This window comes from Procambarus clarkii, chromosome 50 (genome assembly GCF_040958095.1).
Source record: "Procambarus clarkii isolate CNS0578487 chromosome 50, FALCON_Pclarkii_2.0, whole genome shotgun sequence".
NCBI classification, from domain to species: domain Eukaryota; kingdom Metazoa; phylum Arthropoda; class Malacostraca; order Decapoda; family Cambaridae; genus Procambarus; species Procambarus clarkii.
Window position 1 is genome coordinate 4,719,801 of NC_091199.1, and position 16,003 is coordinate 4,735,803.

The window sequence follows — 16,003 nt, forward strand, 5'->3', positions numbered from 1 at the left end:
CTGTCTTTATCTACCCTATCAATTCCTTTGAGAATCTTGTATGTGGTGATCATGTCCCCCCTAACTCTTCTGTCTTCCAACGACATGTGCTTTAATTCCCGTAGTCTCTCCTCGTAGCCCATACCTATCAGCTCCGGTACTAGTCTGGTGGCAAAGCTTTAAACCTTTTCCAGTTTAGTGTTATGCTTAACTAGATATGGACTCCATGCTGGGGCTGCATACTCCAGGATTGGCCTGACATATGTGGTATACAAAGTTTCTGAATCATTCCTTACACAAGTTTCTAAATGCTGTTCTTATGTTGGCCAACCTGGCATATGCCGCTGATGTTATCCTCCTGATATGGGCTGCAGGGGACAGGTCCCAAATGATACCTTGTTTCTGGCCTCCTGCTCCCTACACCTATCTTCATTACATTACATTTGTTTAGGTTAAACTCTAACAGCCATTTGTTCGACTATTCCTTCAGTTTGTCTAGGTCTTCTTGAAGCCTCAAACTGTCCTCCTCTGTCTTAATCCTTTTCATAATTTTGGCGTCGTCAGCAAACATTGAGAGAAATGAGTTTATACCCTTTGGGAGATCATTTACATATATCAGAAACAGGATAGGTCCGAGTACAGAGCCCTGTGGAACTCCACTGGTGACTTCATTCCAATCTGAGGTCTCGCCCTTCACTGTAACACTCTGCTTCCTATTGCTTTGGTACTCCCTTATCTACTGTAGCACCTTACCAGCTACACCTGCCTGTCTCTCCAGCTTATGTACACAGTATCCCTTATGGGATACTGTGTCAAAGGCTTTCTGACAATCCAAGAAAATGCAGTCCCCCCAGCCTTCCTTTTCTTGCTTAATCTTTGTCACCTGATCGTAGAAGTCTATTAAGCCTGTAAGGCAAGATTTACCCTCCCTGAACCCATGTTGATGGGTTGTCACGAAATCCCTTCTCTCCAGATGTGTTACTAGGTTTTTTCCGTCTTCCATATTTCTGGAAGGTCTCCCGTCTCCAGTGACCTACTATACACTATGAAGAGTGGCAAGCAATGTTCCTCTGGACACTCTTTCAATACCCATGGTGAGATTCCGTCTGGACCAACAGCCTTTCTCACATCCAGATCCAACAGGTGCCTCTTGACCTCAACTCTTGTAGTTTCGAACCCTTCCAAGGCCGCCTCGTTTGCTTCCACCTCTCCTAGTGCAGTAACCTCTCCTTGTTCTATTGTGAAGACCTCCTGAACCTCTTGTTCAGTTCTTCACACACCTCTATGTCATTCTCTGTGTACCTGTCCTTACCCGTTCTAAGTTTCATCACCTGTTCCTTCACTGTTGTTTTCCTCCTGATGTGACTGTGTAGTAGCTTTGGTTCGGTCTTGGCTTTATTAGCTATATTATTTTCATACTTCTTCCCAGCTTCTCTTCTCACACTAACATACTCGTTTCTAGTTCTCTGGTATCTCTCTCTACTGTCTGGTGTTCTGTTATTACAGAAGTTCCTCCACGCCCTTTTGTTCAGTTCTTTTGCTTCCATACATGCCCTATTATACCATGGATTCTTCCTTTGCTTCTCGCGTTTTCCTGTCGGGCCGGGATAAACCTGTTTACCGCCTCCTGACACTTTTGGGTGACATAGTCCATTATGTCCTGTACGGACTTAGTTCTGTGTCCCATCGTATATCCCTTAGGAATTTTCTCATCTCCTCATAATTTCCCTTTCGGTATGCCAGCCCTTTGTTTCCCTGTTCTTTTTTGGGGGAGATATTTCCTAGCTCAACCCGGTATTCAAAGATCAATATTCGGTGATCACTCATTTCCAAGGGGGCCTCCAACTTAACTTTCCTTATATCCAACTCATTTAAGGTAAATATCAGGTCAAGCAAGGCTGGTTCATCTTCCCCTCTCATTCTTATTGGTCTCTTGACGTGTTGGTTTAGAAAGTTTCTTGTTGCCACGTCCAGCAACTTAGCTCTCCATGTGTCAGGTCCTCCATGTGCGTCTCTGTTCTCCCAATCTATCTTCCCGTGGTTGAAGTCTCCCATGATTAGTAGTCTGGATCCGTTCCTGCTAGCCACAGAAGCTGCTCTCTCTATTATATTGATGGTGGCCAAGTTGTTTCTATCATATTCCTGTCTGGGTCTTCTGTTGTTTGGTAGGGTGGGGGGTTATATATGACTATTTCTATAATGTTTTGTCCTCCAATTGCTATGGTACCTGTTATGTAGTCATTGAAATCTTCACAGCCCTGAATAACCATCTCTTCAAAACTCCAGCCTTTTCTTATCAGCAGAGCTACACCACCACCTCCTCTTCCTACTCTTTCTTTCCTCACTACATAGTAGTCCTGTGGAAACACTGCATTTGTTATGGTTATGGTTTTCGTTAGCTTTGTTTCTGTGAGTGCTATTATGTCTGGATTGTCTTCTAGTCCCCATTCTCCAAGTTCACTTGTTTTTTTGTAATCCCATCTATGTTAGTGTACATTGCCTTGAAGCTCACTTTCTTTTGTTCATTCTCTTGTCCCTTTCTTGTTGATTGTTCTGCTGATGGAGGAAGCTGTTCAATAGGTGTGAAGATCTGTGAGGTGGTTAACAGGGCTTCAGAGGATTTTGGAGTGGGGGTGGGGGGTGGGGGGGTTCAAGGGTGGGGGTTCTATGTGTGTGTATGTGTGTGTGTACTCACCTAGTTGTACTCACCTAGTTGTGTTTGCGGGGGTTGAGCTTTGGCTCTTTGGTCCCGCCTCTCAACTGTCAATCAGCTGGTGTACAGATTCCTGAGCCTACTGGGCTCTGTCATATCTGCATTTGAGACTGTGTATGGAGTCAGCCTCCACCACATCACTGCCTAGTGCATTCCATCTGTTAACTACTCTGACACTGAAAAAAATCTTTCTAATATCTCTGTGGCTCATTTACGAACTAGATTTCCACCTGTGTTCCCTTGTTTGTGTTCCACCTGTGCTACAGAGTTTGTCTTTTTCCACCCTGTCAATTCTCCTGAGAATTTTGTAGGTGGATATCTTTTATAGTCTCCCCTTCCTCTTCTGTTTTCCAGGGACGTGAGGTTCAGCTCCTTTAGCCTTTCCTCGTAGCTCATAGCTCTCAGTTCCGGTACTTGTCTGATGGCATATCTCTGAATCTTCTCTAACTTTGTCTTATGTTTAACTAGTTATGTACTCCTGGCTGGAGCTGCATACTTCAGGATTGGTCTGACATAAGTGGTATACAGGGTCCTGAATGATTCCTTACATAAGTTTCTAAAGGCAGTTTTTATGTTGGCCAGTCTAGCATATGCCGCTGATAATATCCTTTTGATGTGGGCCTCTGGGGACAGGTTCGGTGTGATATGAACCCCCAGATCTTTCTCTCTATTTGACTCTTGCAGGATTTCACCTCCCAGATGGTACCTTGTGTTCAGCCTTCTGTTCCCGTCACATAATTTCATTACTTTTCACTTTCCTGTGTTGAACTTTAGTAGCCATTTTCTAGACCATTCATCCAGTTTGTACAGGTCGTCCTGTAGTCTCTGTCTATCTTCATCTGTCTTGATTCTTCTCATAATTTTTTGCATCATCAGCAAACATTGAGAGGAACAAGTCTATACCCTCTGGAAGGTCGTTTACATATATTAGAAACAGGCATTAGTGCCCACTCACTGCCTATGTGCCAACACACTGCCATATTTAAACTTTGGAGTGGAGGTAGATCGTTTAGATGTGATTACCCTTTGATTGCTTATTATGAGTGGTTAACGAGGGTTTAGTGGGTGGTTTACCATCTGTATTTGCTCTCTGTCAGTCTACAACAGAGCGTAAACCTTCTGTGATCTCCGGAACTGTCAGGGGAAGATTTGTTATGTAAGGTACGTAATTTAGTCATTGTTTCACTGGTTAATTTGCGTCTTACAATAACTTTAGTTAACCAATCTGCAGTAGATAGAACAACCCTAAGGCTGAGTGCTTTGAGTAATGACTCAAGCTCCAATCTAATGGCTTGGAGTGAGTCAGAGGATCCATTTGTGGATGGTAAGCTCAACACTTTTTTAATTATAAGTGTGACAGCTGGTTCTGTGTTAACATAATTATCCTTAAGGAGCTGGACTACGAGATGATAGTTGTCACAAGTTAATGTTAAATTGGATACCGTCTTTAAAGCTTCTCCCTTAAGTTGATCCTGTAAATATGTAAATTTGGTGGTTTTAGCGATAGTGTGTTTAGAATCCACAGAGTCAAAAATGTTTTTCCAGAAGTTATCTCAAGTTTCATCCTTTATACCAGAGAATGTTGGTAAACTGATTGAAGGAAGTTTGAGTTTGGTGGTGTTGTGTTAGGGGAAGCTGTTGTTGTGTTGTGTTAGGGGAAGCTGTTGTTGTGTTGTGTTAGGGGAAGCTGTTGTGGTGTTGTGTTAGGGGAAGCTGTTGTTGTGTTGTGTTAGGGGAAGCTGCTGTTGTGTTGTGTTAGGGGAAGCTGTTGTTGTGTTGTGTTAGGGGAAGCTGTTGTTGTGTTGTGTTAGGGGAAGCTGTTGTTGTGTTGTGTTAGGGGAAGCTGTTGTTGTGTTGTGTTAGGGGAAGCTGTTGTGGTGTTGTGTTAGGGGAAGCTGTTGTGGTGTTGTGTTAGGGGAAGCTGTTGTGGTGTTGTGTTAGGGGAAGCTGTTGTGGTGTTGTGTTAGGGGAAGCTGTTGTTGTGTTGTGTTAGGGGAAGCTGCTGTGGTGTTGTGTTAGGGGAAGCTGTGGTGGTGTTGTGTTAGGGGAAGCTGTTGTGGTGTTGTGTTAGGGGAAGCTGTTGTGGTGTTGTGTTAGGGGAAGCTGTGGTGGTGTTGTGTTAGGGGAAGCTGTTGTTGGGTTGTGTTAGGGGAAGCTGTGGTGGTGTTGTGTTAGGGGAAGCTGTTGTGGTGTTGTTAGGGGAAGCTGTTGTGGTGTTGTGTTAGGGGAAGCTGTTGTGGTGTTGTGTTAGGGGAAGCTGTTGTGGTGTTGTGTTAGGGGAAGCTGTGGTGGTGTTGTGTTAGGGGAAGCTGTTGTGGTGTTGTGTTAGGGGAAGCTGTTGTGGTGTTGTGTTAGGGGAAGCTGTAGTGGTGTTGTGTTAGGGGAAGCTGTTGTGGTGTTGTGTTAGGGGAAGCTGTAGTGGTGTTGTGTTAGGGGAAGCTGTTGTTGTGTTGTGTTAGGGGAAGCTGTGGTGGTGTTGTGTTAGGGGAAGCTGTTGTTGTGTTGTGTTAGGGGAAGCTGTTGTGGTGTTGTGTTAGGGGAAGCTGTAGTGGTGTTGTGTTAGGGGAAGCTGTTGTGGTGTTGTGTTAGGGGAAGCTGTTGTTGTGTTGTGTTAGGGGAAGCTGTTGTGGTGTTGTGTTAGGGGAAGCTGTGGTGGTGTTGTGTTAGGGGAAGCTGTTGTGGTGTTGTGTTAGGGGAAGCTGTTGTGGTGTTGTGATAGGGGAAGCTGTTGTTGTTGCTTTACAATGGGCAATTATTTTGAGGAAAGGCTGTAACCTTGCCTGAGTGTCATCCTCATAATTTGCCAGATCAGCCATAACATTGACTAATTCTGTTTCAGATAAATTGGTGTTGGCAAGTTCAGCCAAATATTTCTCTATATTTAACTTGCTCAAATTAATTGCAGCTACTTGATAATAGCTTTCCAGTTCAATATAATTAACTGGAGATTGTTGAAACAAATCATGGCATTTATTAATTTGTCTGGTTAGGTGATCATTAAGACCTGCGAGAATCCTTTTCAGATATCCTGAAGTAGCAGGATACTGACTGTATGGTTAAATACTGGCTGTATGGTTAAATTTTGTAGGGCTTGTACTGATGGTAGTAGCCTAGGGTTATTTTCAGTCAATAGGGTAAGATATCCTATTTCGCAACCCGTTCTCGCTCTTGCTTATAGTCAATATTTGGCCTATTAATAAGTGCATATGTGACATACTATTTTATTGTGAATTTTTGAGTTTACCTTCAAAAGCCGAATAGAAAACTCCACTCTAACCTAAACTTCTTAATAAGTTAAGATAAGCATCTTATTGCTTCTTAATTACAATTTGCATTTAACCTATCTTGAGTTATCTTGAGATAATTTCGGGGCTTTAGTGTCCCCACGGCCCGGTCCTCGACCAGGCCTCCACCCCCAGGAAGCAGCCCGGGACAGCTGACTAGCACCCAGGTACGTATTTTACTGCTAGGTAACAGGGGCATAGGGTTAAAGAAACTCTGCCCATTGTTTCTCGGTGGTGCCTGGGATCGAACCCAGGACCACAGGATGACAAGTCCAGCGTGCTGTTCGCTCGGTCGACCGGGTTCGCTCGGTCGACCGGGTTCGCTCGGTCGACCGGGTTCGCTCGGCCGACCGGGTTCGCTCGGCCTATACTTATATTGATATTACAGTTTTATAAATATAATAAAACAAAACTAAAATATTTAAATAAATTGTAAAGTAACTCAGAATATTGTCAAATTTTGCATAAAATCTCTATTATTAATAAAAGTGAAAAAGAAATTCCTAATATTAAAACTGGTGTATAGTGAATCAGTAGTAAGAGTTTATACCTTGAAAACAAAATATAACTTAGAATATACCACATATGTAATTATCAATAAGCAAAATATTGACTATAAGCAATAAGTCATATATGTACTGTCTTGTGCGAGAGCAGAGAGCGGGTTGCCTATTTCCTAGGAAGTTGGCACATAAATGGTAAATGGTATATATATACACACAATGATATGAGTGGTAATGAGTGCCACTATAGGAATTACCGAGGTTAGCTCCTCATCACCACCTTCAGATGGATAGCAACACTTCTTAACACTCAAAGGTGAAATAATTACTATGAAATAAAGTATAGTGTAATATTACATGTAAATAAGTACTTATGTACATCACAACTTGTAGTCTCAATGATTATAGGAATCTGCACAGCGTTTAAATACTTGGGAGCCGGTCGGCCGAGCGGACAGCACACTGAACTTGTGATCCTGTGGTCCCGGGTTCGATCCCAGGCGCCGGCGAGAAACAATGGGCAAAGTTTCCTTCACCCTATGCCCCTGTTACCTAGCAGTAAAATAGGTACCTGGGTGTAAGTCAGCTGTCACGGGCTGCTTCCTGGGGGTGGAGGCCTGGTCGAGGACCGGGCCGCGGGGACACTAAAGCCCCGAAATCATCTCAAGATAACCTCAAGATAAGATAGTCTGTACAATTAATTCCACCTAGACAAGTGTGATATCCTGCCCTTACACCGGGTTAACACAATTAGTTTAGAGAAGGTTGGTGGTCAGCACTGGCGTAATATTGTCCCACCCCCGTATACAAGTTGGCACTAGTTAAATGGTATAATATTAGGCAGTAAATAGAATGGTGCAATATTTATATTAGTTTATGATTTATATGTTAAATGTTTCTCTCTTTAACTCAAGAGAGATATATATACATTTATGGGTAATAGCGTCTTATCAACCTTCTCTTATTTTAATGGTGGTAATTAATTTATTATGGGGCTAATTAAGAGCTGCTGTTCATATTATGTTAGCAGTATTAGTTTCAATTACTGTTAATACTGACTTAGTAACAGTAGTGCCCATGACTGCCGTCTCCCACTCTTCATGTCACTAACCAAGGGGGGAACTGGACATGTCTTGCCACATTGACGATGGTGTGTACTGCTCCCAGGCGGGGGCGTCCCACACCACCGCTTCTCACCCTATTCTCTCTCTCTCCCCATCAGGGACCCATCTCATTTGACTGCCCCGATCGTGTGGGAGTGACGGCCTTCTACCAGATCCAAGGTGAGTACCCCACTGGCGTCCTGAGGGTCACTGGCGTCCTGAGGGTCACTGGCGTCCTGAGGGTCACTGGCGTCCTAAGCGTCACTGGCGTCCTGAGGGTCACTGGCGTCCTGAGTGTCACTGGCGTCCTGAGGGTCACTGGCGTCCTGAGCGTCACTGGCGTCCTGAGCGTCACTGGCGTCCTGAGGGTCACTGGCGTCCTGAGGGTCACTGGCGTCCTGAGCGCCACTGGCGTCCTGAGCGCCACTGGCGTCCTGAGCGCCACTGGCGTCCTGAGCGCCACTGGCGTCCTGAGCGCCACTGGCGTCCTGAGCGCCATGTACCGGGCAGCAGGTGATAATATATCACCTGCCTGTGAGGCCACCAGGGTGGTCCCTCCAGCCTCTGGAGATGCCCACAGAAAGTATTATTCTCATTTCACGGGTTTATTCCAGATTAATTTCAGGGAAATAATCAGCTAGCATTGGTCATTTAACACACTTTAAGGAGTACATTAAACATATAATGCTACATGAGTGTAGGCCTATGTAAATCGAATAATGCAAATTCGCCAATTGCAGTTTCACTCAGACTTATGGGGAGTAGGCCTACAGCGGCTGTACCTAGTCTTTACATACTCTTGCACCTATCTTACTGCTTACAGAGTCTGATTTATGTAATCCTCGACTTAAATTTATATTATCTAGTTCAGTATGTTTTATTATCAAAAATGTAATTGCGTATCTTTCAATAAGAGGTTTATACTAAAGGTTCATATCATGAATTTGTAAATTGAATAATTTACTGAATGTTGGTGGTTCGTATCCTGGCCGGGGAGGATTGACTGGGCGTCAATCCTTAACTGTAGCCTCTGTTCACCCAGCAGTAAAATGGGTACCTGGTGGTTAAACGATTTGGCGGGTCGTATTCTGGGGAACATAGGATTAAGGACTTGCCCGAAACGCAACACGTGCTGGTGGCTGTACAAGAATGTAACAACTCTTGTATATATCAATAAATATTCGTTATCTTGAGATCTTGACCTTAGTTCCTGTAGGTGGTAGGTAGGTAGGCTTGTGAATTGGTGTCAACCTTAAGAGCACAAGGAATATTCTAAAGTGGATTGCTGGTCAGGCTCAGACAGCGATTCGTGTAGAGGGCGCTGAGGTGCTGTGTGCAGGTGCGCGGCTGGCGAGTAACCAATCACAGGCAGGCAAGCTGGTGAAGGGTAGTTAGCTGGTTTGATGACGAGCCGGCGTGAGGAAGGTGTGTGGAGTAGGGGGGATCTTGGATACGTTTTGCCTCCTGGTCAAAACGTTTTGTGCTACCGGTGACGTATCTTGAATGTTGCATCTTATACTTGTGTCTTGGGACGTAACTTAAAGTAGGGAAGAGCAGGCTCAATCTCTCTTGAAAGAGATTATCGTCACAATATATATATATATATATATATATATATATATATATATATATATATATATATATATATATATATATATATATATCAATCCACGCCAGATATAGGTGTATTTGCGGCGAGGTGGTGGCTGACAGGTACGGCCACCATGGCCTACTCTGCCAAAGCACAGGGGGATGGCACTCGAGGTACAGTGAAGTTAACGACATAATCAAGAGGAGCCTCACCACAGCTGGATGCCCAGCTAAAAGAGAGCCCCGTTACCTAACGCCCCGTAACTCTGATGATCTTATTGGTCGCCCGGATGGTATCACAGTGAACCCCTGGAAGAATGGCAAGCAGTTGGTATGGGACTACACGTGCGTATCAACCCTGGCTAACACCTACATTAACCTCAGTGTTGCACAACCAGGTGGCGCTGCCACCCACAGGGAAGCAGCCAAATCACCACTACAATTTTGTCCCCATTGCTTCTGAGACGCTCGGCGAATGGGGTAAAAGTGCTACCAATTTTTTGAAGGAACTGGGTTCTAGCCTCATTGAAACAACAAGGGACCCTAGAGCTGCCAGCTTTCTTTTCCAGCGCCTCAGCGTGGCGATACAGAGGGGAAATGCGCACTGCATCCAGGGTTCCTGCCCGCCATCTGAGGAGCTGAAGGAACTCAACAACCAATGATAACCATCTTTGTAACCTATATGTAACTCCTTTTTTGTAACAAAGTTCAAATAAAGCAAATATATATGTGTACATACAAAAGAATGGGGGTGGTAGGAGAAGATAATATTAGTGTTCAGTGAGAAACCACAAGGTCTCCTCTGAATACTTTTTATTTTCTTCTCCGAGGCTATGGGTCCCCACATTGGCTCCAGAGGTGGTACCCTCACAAACTTTTATATATATATATATATATATATATATATATATATATATATATATATATATATATATATATATATATATATATATATATATATATATATATATATATATATTTATATATATATATATATATATATATATATATATATTTATATATATATATATATATATATATATATATATATATATATATATATATATATATATATATATATATATATATATATATATATATATATGCACCCTTAGGCCTGGTTGTTCCCCCTATTACTGGTCTCCGCTACAAAAAGTACTTTACAAAACATGGGCTTCATTAGGCGCAACAGTTAATTTTTGTGTGTTCGAACTATAGTCCCCTGGTACCATGGTGCTGGAGGAGGGGTAGTGGGGTACCATGGTGCTGGAGGGGGGGGGGTAGTGGTGTACCATGGTGCTGGAGGGGGGGGGTAGTGGTGTACCATGGTGCTGGAGGGGGGTAGTGGTGTACCATGGTGCTGGAGGGGGGGGGGGTAGTGGTGTACCATGGTGCTGGAGGGGGGGTAGTGGTGTACCATGGTGCTGGAGGGGGGTAGTGGTGTACCATGGTGCTGGAGGGGGGGTAGTGGTGTACCATGGTGCTGGAGGGGGGGTAGTGGTGTACTATGGTGCTGGAGGGGGGGTAGTGGTGTACCATGGTGCTGGAGGGGGGGGTAGTGGTGTACCATGGTGCTGGAGGGGGGGGTAGTGGTGTACCATGGTGCTGGAGGGGGGGTAGTGGTGTACCATGGTGCTAGAGGGGGGGTAGTGGTGTACCATGGTGCTGGAGGGGGTAGTGATGTACCATGGTGCTGGAGGGGGGGGTAGTGATGTACCATGGTGCTGGAGGGGACGGTAGTGGTGTACCATGGTGCTGGAGGGGGGGTAGTGGTGTACCATGGTGCTAGAGGGGGGGTAGTGGTGTACCATGGTGCTGGAGGGGACGGTAGTGGTGTACCATGGTGCTGGAGGGGGGTAGTGGTGTACCATGGTGCTGGAGGGGGGGTAGTGGTGTACCATGGTGCTGGAGGGGGGTAGTGGTGTACCATGGTGCTGGAGGGGGGGTAGTGGTGTACCATGGTGCTGGAGGGTGGTAGTGGTGTACCATGGTGCTGGAGGGGGGGGGGTAGTGGTGTACCATGGTGCTGGAGGGGGGGTAGTGGTGTACCATGGTGCTGGAGGGGGGGTAGTGGTGTACCATGGTGCTGGAGGGGGGTAGTGGTGTACCATGGTGCTGGAGGGTGGGGTAGTGATGTACCATGGTGCTGGAGGGGGGGGGTAGTGGTGTACCATGGTGCTGGAGGGGGGTAGTGGTGTACCATGGTGCTGGAGGGGGGGTAGTGGTGTACCATGGTGCTGGAGGGGGGGGTAGTGGTGTACCATGGTGCTGGAGGGGGGTAGTGGTGTACCATGGTGCTGGAGGGGGGGTAGTGGTGTACCATGGTGCTGGAGGGGGGTAGTGGTGTACCATGGTGCTGGAGGGGGGTAGTGGTGTACCATGGTGCTGGAGGGGGGTAGTGGTGTACCATGGTGCTGGAGGGGGGGTAGTGGTGTACCATGGTGCTGGAGGGGGGGTAGTGGTGTACCATGGTGCTGGAGGGGGGGGGGTAGTGGTGTACCATGGTGCTGGAGGGGGGGTAGTGGTGTACCATGGTGCTGGAGGGGGGGTAGTGATGTACCATGGTGCTGGAGGGGGGGTAGTGGTGTACCATGGTGCTGGAGGGGGGGTAGTGGTGTACCATGGTGCTGGAGGGGGGGTAGTGGTGTACCATGGTGCTGGAGGGGGGGTAGTGGTGTACCATGGTGCTGGAGGGGGGTAGTGTGTACCATGGTGCTGGAGGGGGGGTAGTGATGTACCATGGTGCTGGAGGGGGGTAGTGGTGTACCATGGTGCTGGAGGGGGGGTAGTGGTGTACCATGTGGCTGGAGGGGGGGGTAGTGGTGTACCATGGTGCTGGAGGGGGGGGTAGTGGTGTACCATGGTGCTGGAGGGGGGGTAGTGGTGTACCATGGTGCTGGAGGGGGGGTAGTGGTGTACCATGGTGCTGGAGGGGGGTAGTGTGTACCATGGTGCTGGAGGGGGGGTAGTGGTGTACCATGGTGCTGGGAGGGGGGGTAGTGGTGTACCATGGTGCTGGAGGGGGGGTAGTGGTGTACCATGGTGCTGGAGGGGGGGTAGTGGTGTACCATGGTGCTGGAGGGGGGGTAGTGGTGTACCATGGTGCTGGAGGGGGGGTAGTGGTGTACCATGGTGCTGGAGGGGGGGTAGTGGTGTACCATGGTGCTGGAGGGGGGGTAGTGGTGTACCATGGTGGCTGGAGGGGGGGTAGTGTGTACCATGGTGCTGGAGGGGGGGTAGTGGTGTACCATGGTGCTGGAGGGGGTAGTGGTGTACCATGGTGCTGGAGGGGGGTAGTGGTGTACCATGGTGCTGGAGGGGGGGTAGTGGATGTACCATGGTGCTGGAGGGGGGGGTAGTGGTGTACCATGGTGCTGGAGGGGGGGGGTAGTGGTGTACCATGGTGCTGGAGGGGGGGTAGTGGTGTACCATGGTGCTGGAGGGGGGGTAGTGGTGTAACCATGGTGCTGGAGGGGGGGTAGTGGTGTACCATGGTGCTGGAGGGGGGGTAGTGGTGTACCATGGTGCTGGAGGGGGGGGTAGTGGTGTACCATGGTGCTGGAGGGGGGTAGGGTGTACCATGGTGCTGGGGAGGTGGGGTAGTGACCATGGTGCTGGAGGGGGGGGTAGTGGTGTACCATGGTGCTGGAGGGGGGGTAGTGGATGTACCATGGTGCTGGAGGGGGGTAGTGGTGTACCATGGTGCTGGAGGGGGGGGTAGTGGTGTACCATGGTGCTGGAGGGGGGGTAGTGGGTGTACCATGGTGCTGGAGGGGGGGGTAGTGATGTACCATGGTGCTGGAGGGGGGTAGTGGGGTACATGTGCTGAGGGGGTAGTGGTGTACCATGGTGCTGGAGGGGGGGTAGTGGTGTACCATGGTGCTGGAGGGGGGGGGTAGTGGATGTACCATGGTGCTGGAGGGGGGGTAGTGTGTACCATGGTGCTGGAGGGTGGGGTAGTGGTGTACCATTGTGCTGGAGGGGGGGTAGTGGTGTACCATGGTGCTGGAGGGGGGGGGTAGTGGTGTACCATGGTGCTGGAGGGGGTAGTGGTGTACCATGGTGCTGGAGGGGGGGGGGTAGTGGTGTACCATGGTGCTGGAGGGGGGTAGTGGTGTACCATGGTGCTGGAGGGGGGGGGGTAGTGGTGTACCATGGTGCTGGAGGGGGGGGTAGTGGTGTACCATGGTGCTGGAGGGGGGTAGTGGTGTACCATGGTGCTGGAGGGGGGGTAGTGGTGTACCATGGTGCTGGAGGGGTGGGTAGTGGTGTACCATGGTGCTGGAGGGGGGGTAGTGGTGTACCATGGTGCTGGAGGGGGGGTAGTGGTGTACCATGGTGCTGGAGGGGGGGGTAGTGGTGTACCATGGTGCTGGAGGGGGGGTAGTGGTTGTACCATGGTGCTGGAGGGGGGTAGTGGTGTACCATGGTGCTGGAGGGGGGGGTAGTGGTGTATCCATGGTGCTGGAGGGGGGGTAGTGGTGTACCATGGTGCTGGAGGGGGGGTAGTGGATGTACCATGGTGCTGGAGGGGGGGGTAGGGGTAGTGGTGTACCATGGTGCTGGGAGGGGGGGGTAGTGGTGTACCATGGTGCTGGAGGGGGGGTAGTGGTGTACCATGGTGCTGGAGGGGGGTAGTGGTGTACCATGGTGCTGGAGGGGGGGGTAGTGGTGTACCATGGTGCTGGAGGGGGGGGTAGTGATGTACCATGGTGCTGGAGGGGGGTAGTGGTGTACCATGGTGCTGGGAGGGTGGGTAGTCTCGTGTACCATGGTGCTGGAGGGGGGTAGTGGTGTACCATGGTGCTGGAGGGGGGTAGTGGTGTAACCATGGGTGCTGGAGGGGGGGGGGGTTAGTGGTGTACCATGGTGCTGTGAGGGTGGGGGTAGTGGTGTGACCATGGTGCTGGAGGGTGGGTTAGTGGTGTACCATGGTGCTGGAGGGGGAGGGTAGTGGTGTACCAGGGTGCTGGAGGGTGGGGTAGTGTGTACCATGTGCTGGAGGGAGGGTAGTGGTGTACCATGGTGCTGGAGGGGGGGTAGTGATGTACCATGGTGCTGGAGGGGGGGTTAGTGGTCTGTACCATGGGCTGGAGGGGGGGTAGGAGGTGTACCATGTGCTGGAGGGGGGGGTGGTAGTGGTGTACCATGGTGCTGGAGGGGGGGTGGTGTACCATGGTGCTGGAGGGGGTAGTGGTGTACCATGGTGCTGGAGGGGGTAGTGTGTACCAGGTGCTGGAGGGGGTAGTGGTGTACCATGGTGCTGGAGGGGGGTAGTGGTGTACCATGGTCAGGGTTGCTGGAGTGGGGGGGTAGTGGTGTACCATGGTGCTGGAGGGGGGTAGTGGTGTACCATGGTGCTGGAGGGGGGGTAGTGGTGTACCATGGTGCTGGAGGGGGGGTAGTGGTGTACCATGGTGCTGGAGGGGGGTAGTGGTGTACCATGGTGCTGGAGGGGGGGTAGTGATGTACCATGGTGCTGGAGGGGGGTAGTGGTGTACCATGGTGCTGGAGGGGGGTAGTGGTGTACCATGGTGCTGGAGGGGGGTAGTGGTGTACCATGGTGCTGGAGGGGGGGTAGTGGTGTACCATGGTGCTGGAGGGGGGGTAGTGGTGTACCATGGTGCTGGAGGGGGGTAGTGGTGTACCATGGTGCTGGAGGGGGGTAGTGGTGTACCATGGTGCTGGAGGGGGGTAGTGGTGTACCATGGTGCTGGAGGGGGGTAGTGGTGTACCATGGTGCTGGAGGGGGGGTAGTGGTGTACCATGGTGCTGGAGGGGGGGGTAGTGGTGTACCATGGTGCTGGAGGGGGGGTAGTGGTGTACCATGGTGCTGGAGGGGGGTAGTGGTGTACCATGGTGCTGGAGGGGGGGTAGTGGTGTACCATGGTGCTGGAGGGGGGTAGTGGTGTACCATGGTGCTGGAGGGGGGGTAGTGGTGTACCATGGTGCTGGAGGGGGGGTAGTGGTACCATGGTGCTGGAGGGGGGTAGTGGTGTACCATGGTGCTGGAGGGGGGGGGGTAGTGGTGTACCATGGTGCTGGAGGGGGGGTAGTGATGTACCATGGTGCTGGAGGGGGTAGTGGTGTACCATGGTGCTGGAGGGGGGGGTAGTGGTGTACCATGGTGCTGGAGGGGGGGTAGTGGTGTACCATGGTGCTGGAGGGGGGTAGTGGTGTACCATGGTGCTGGAGGGGGGGGTAGTGGTGTACCATGGTGCTGGAGGGGGTAGTGGTGTACCATGGTGCTGGAGGGGGGTAGTGGTGTACCATGGTGCTGGAGGGGGTAGTGGTGTACCATGGTGCTGGAGGGGGGGTAGTGGTGTACCATGGTGCTGGAGGGGGGGTAGTGGTGTACCATGGTGCTGGAGGGGGGTAGTGGTGTACCATGGTGCTGGAGGGGGGGTGTGTACCATGGTGCTGGAGGGGGGGTAGTGGTGTACCATGGTGCTGGAGGGGGGGGTAGTGGTGTACCATGGTGCTGGAGGGGGGTAGTGGTGTACCATGGTGCTGGAGGGGGGGTAGTGGTGTACCATGGTGCTGGAGGGGGGTAGTGGTGTACCATGGTGCTGGAGGGGGGTAGTGGTGTACCATGGTGCTGGAGGGGGGGTAGTGGTGTACCATGGTGCTGGAGGGGGTAGTGGTGTACCATGGTGCTGGAGGGGGGGGTAGTGGTGTACCATGGTGCTGGAGGGGGGGTAGTGGTGTACCATGGTGCTGGAGGGGGGGTAGTGGTGTACCATGGTGCTGGAGGGGGGGTAGTGGTGTACCATGGTGCTGGAGGGGGGTAGTGGTGTACCATGGTGCTGGAGGGTGGGGTAGTGGTGTACC

The 16,003-nt window shown here is 50.1% G+C and overlaps 1 protein-coding gene across 1 annotated transcript in view; it reads left to right on the forward strand.

The window, feature by feature from the left end:
- The window catches only part of LOC123772757 (uncharacterized), a gene marked incomplete in the record, with an annotated part of 455,577 nt that overhangs the window by 303,396 nt on the left and 136,178 nt on the right, over positions 1-16,003 (forward strand). Inside the window, 1 exon segment of the mRNA XM_069303388.1 lies at positions 7,702-7,762. Coding sequence (XP_069159489.1) covers positions 7,702-7,762 — 61 coding nt within the window.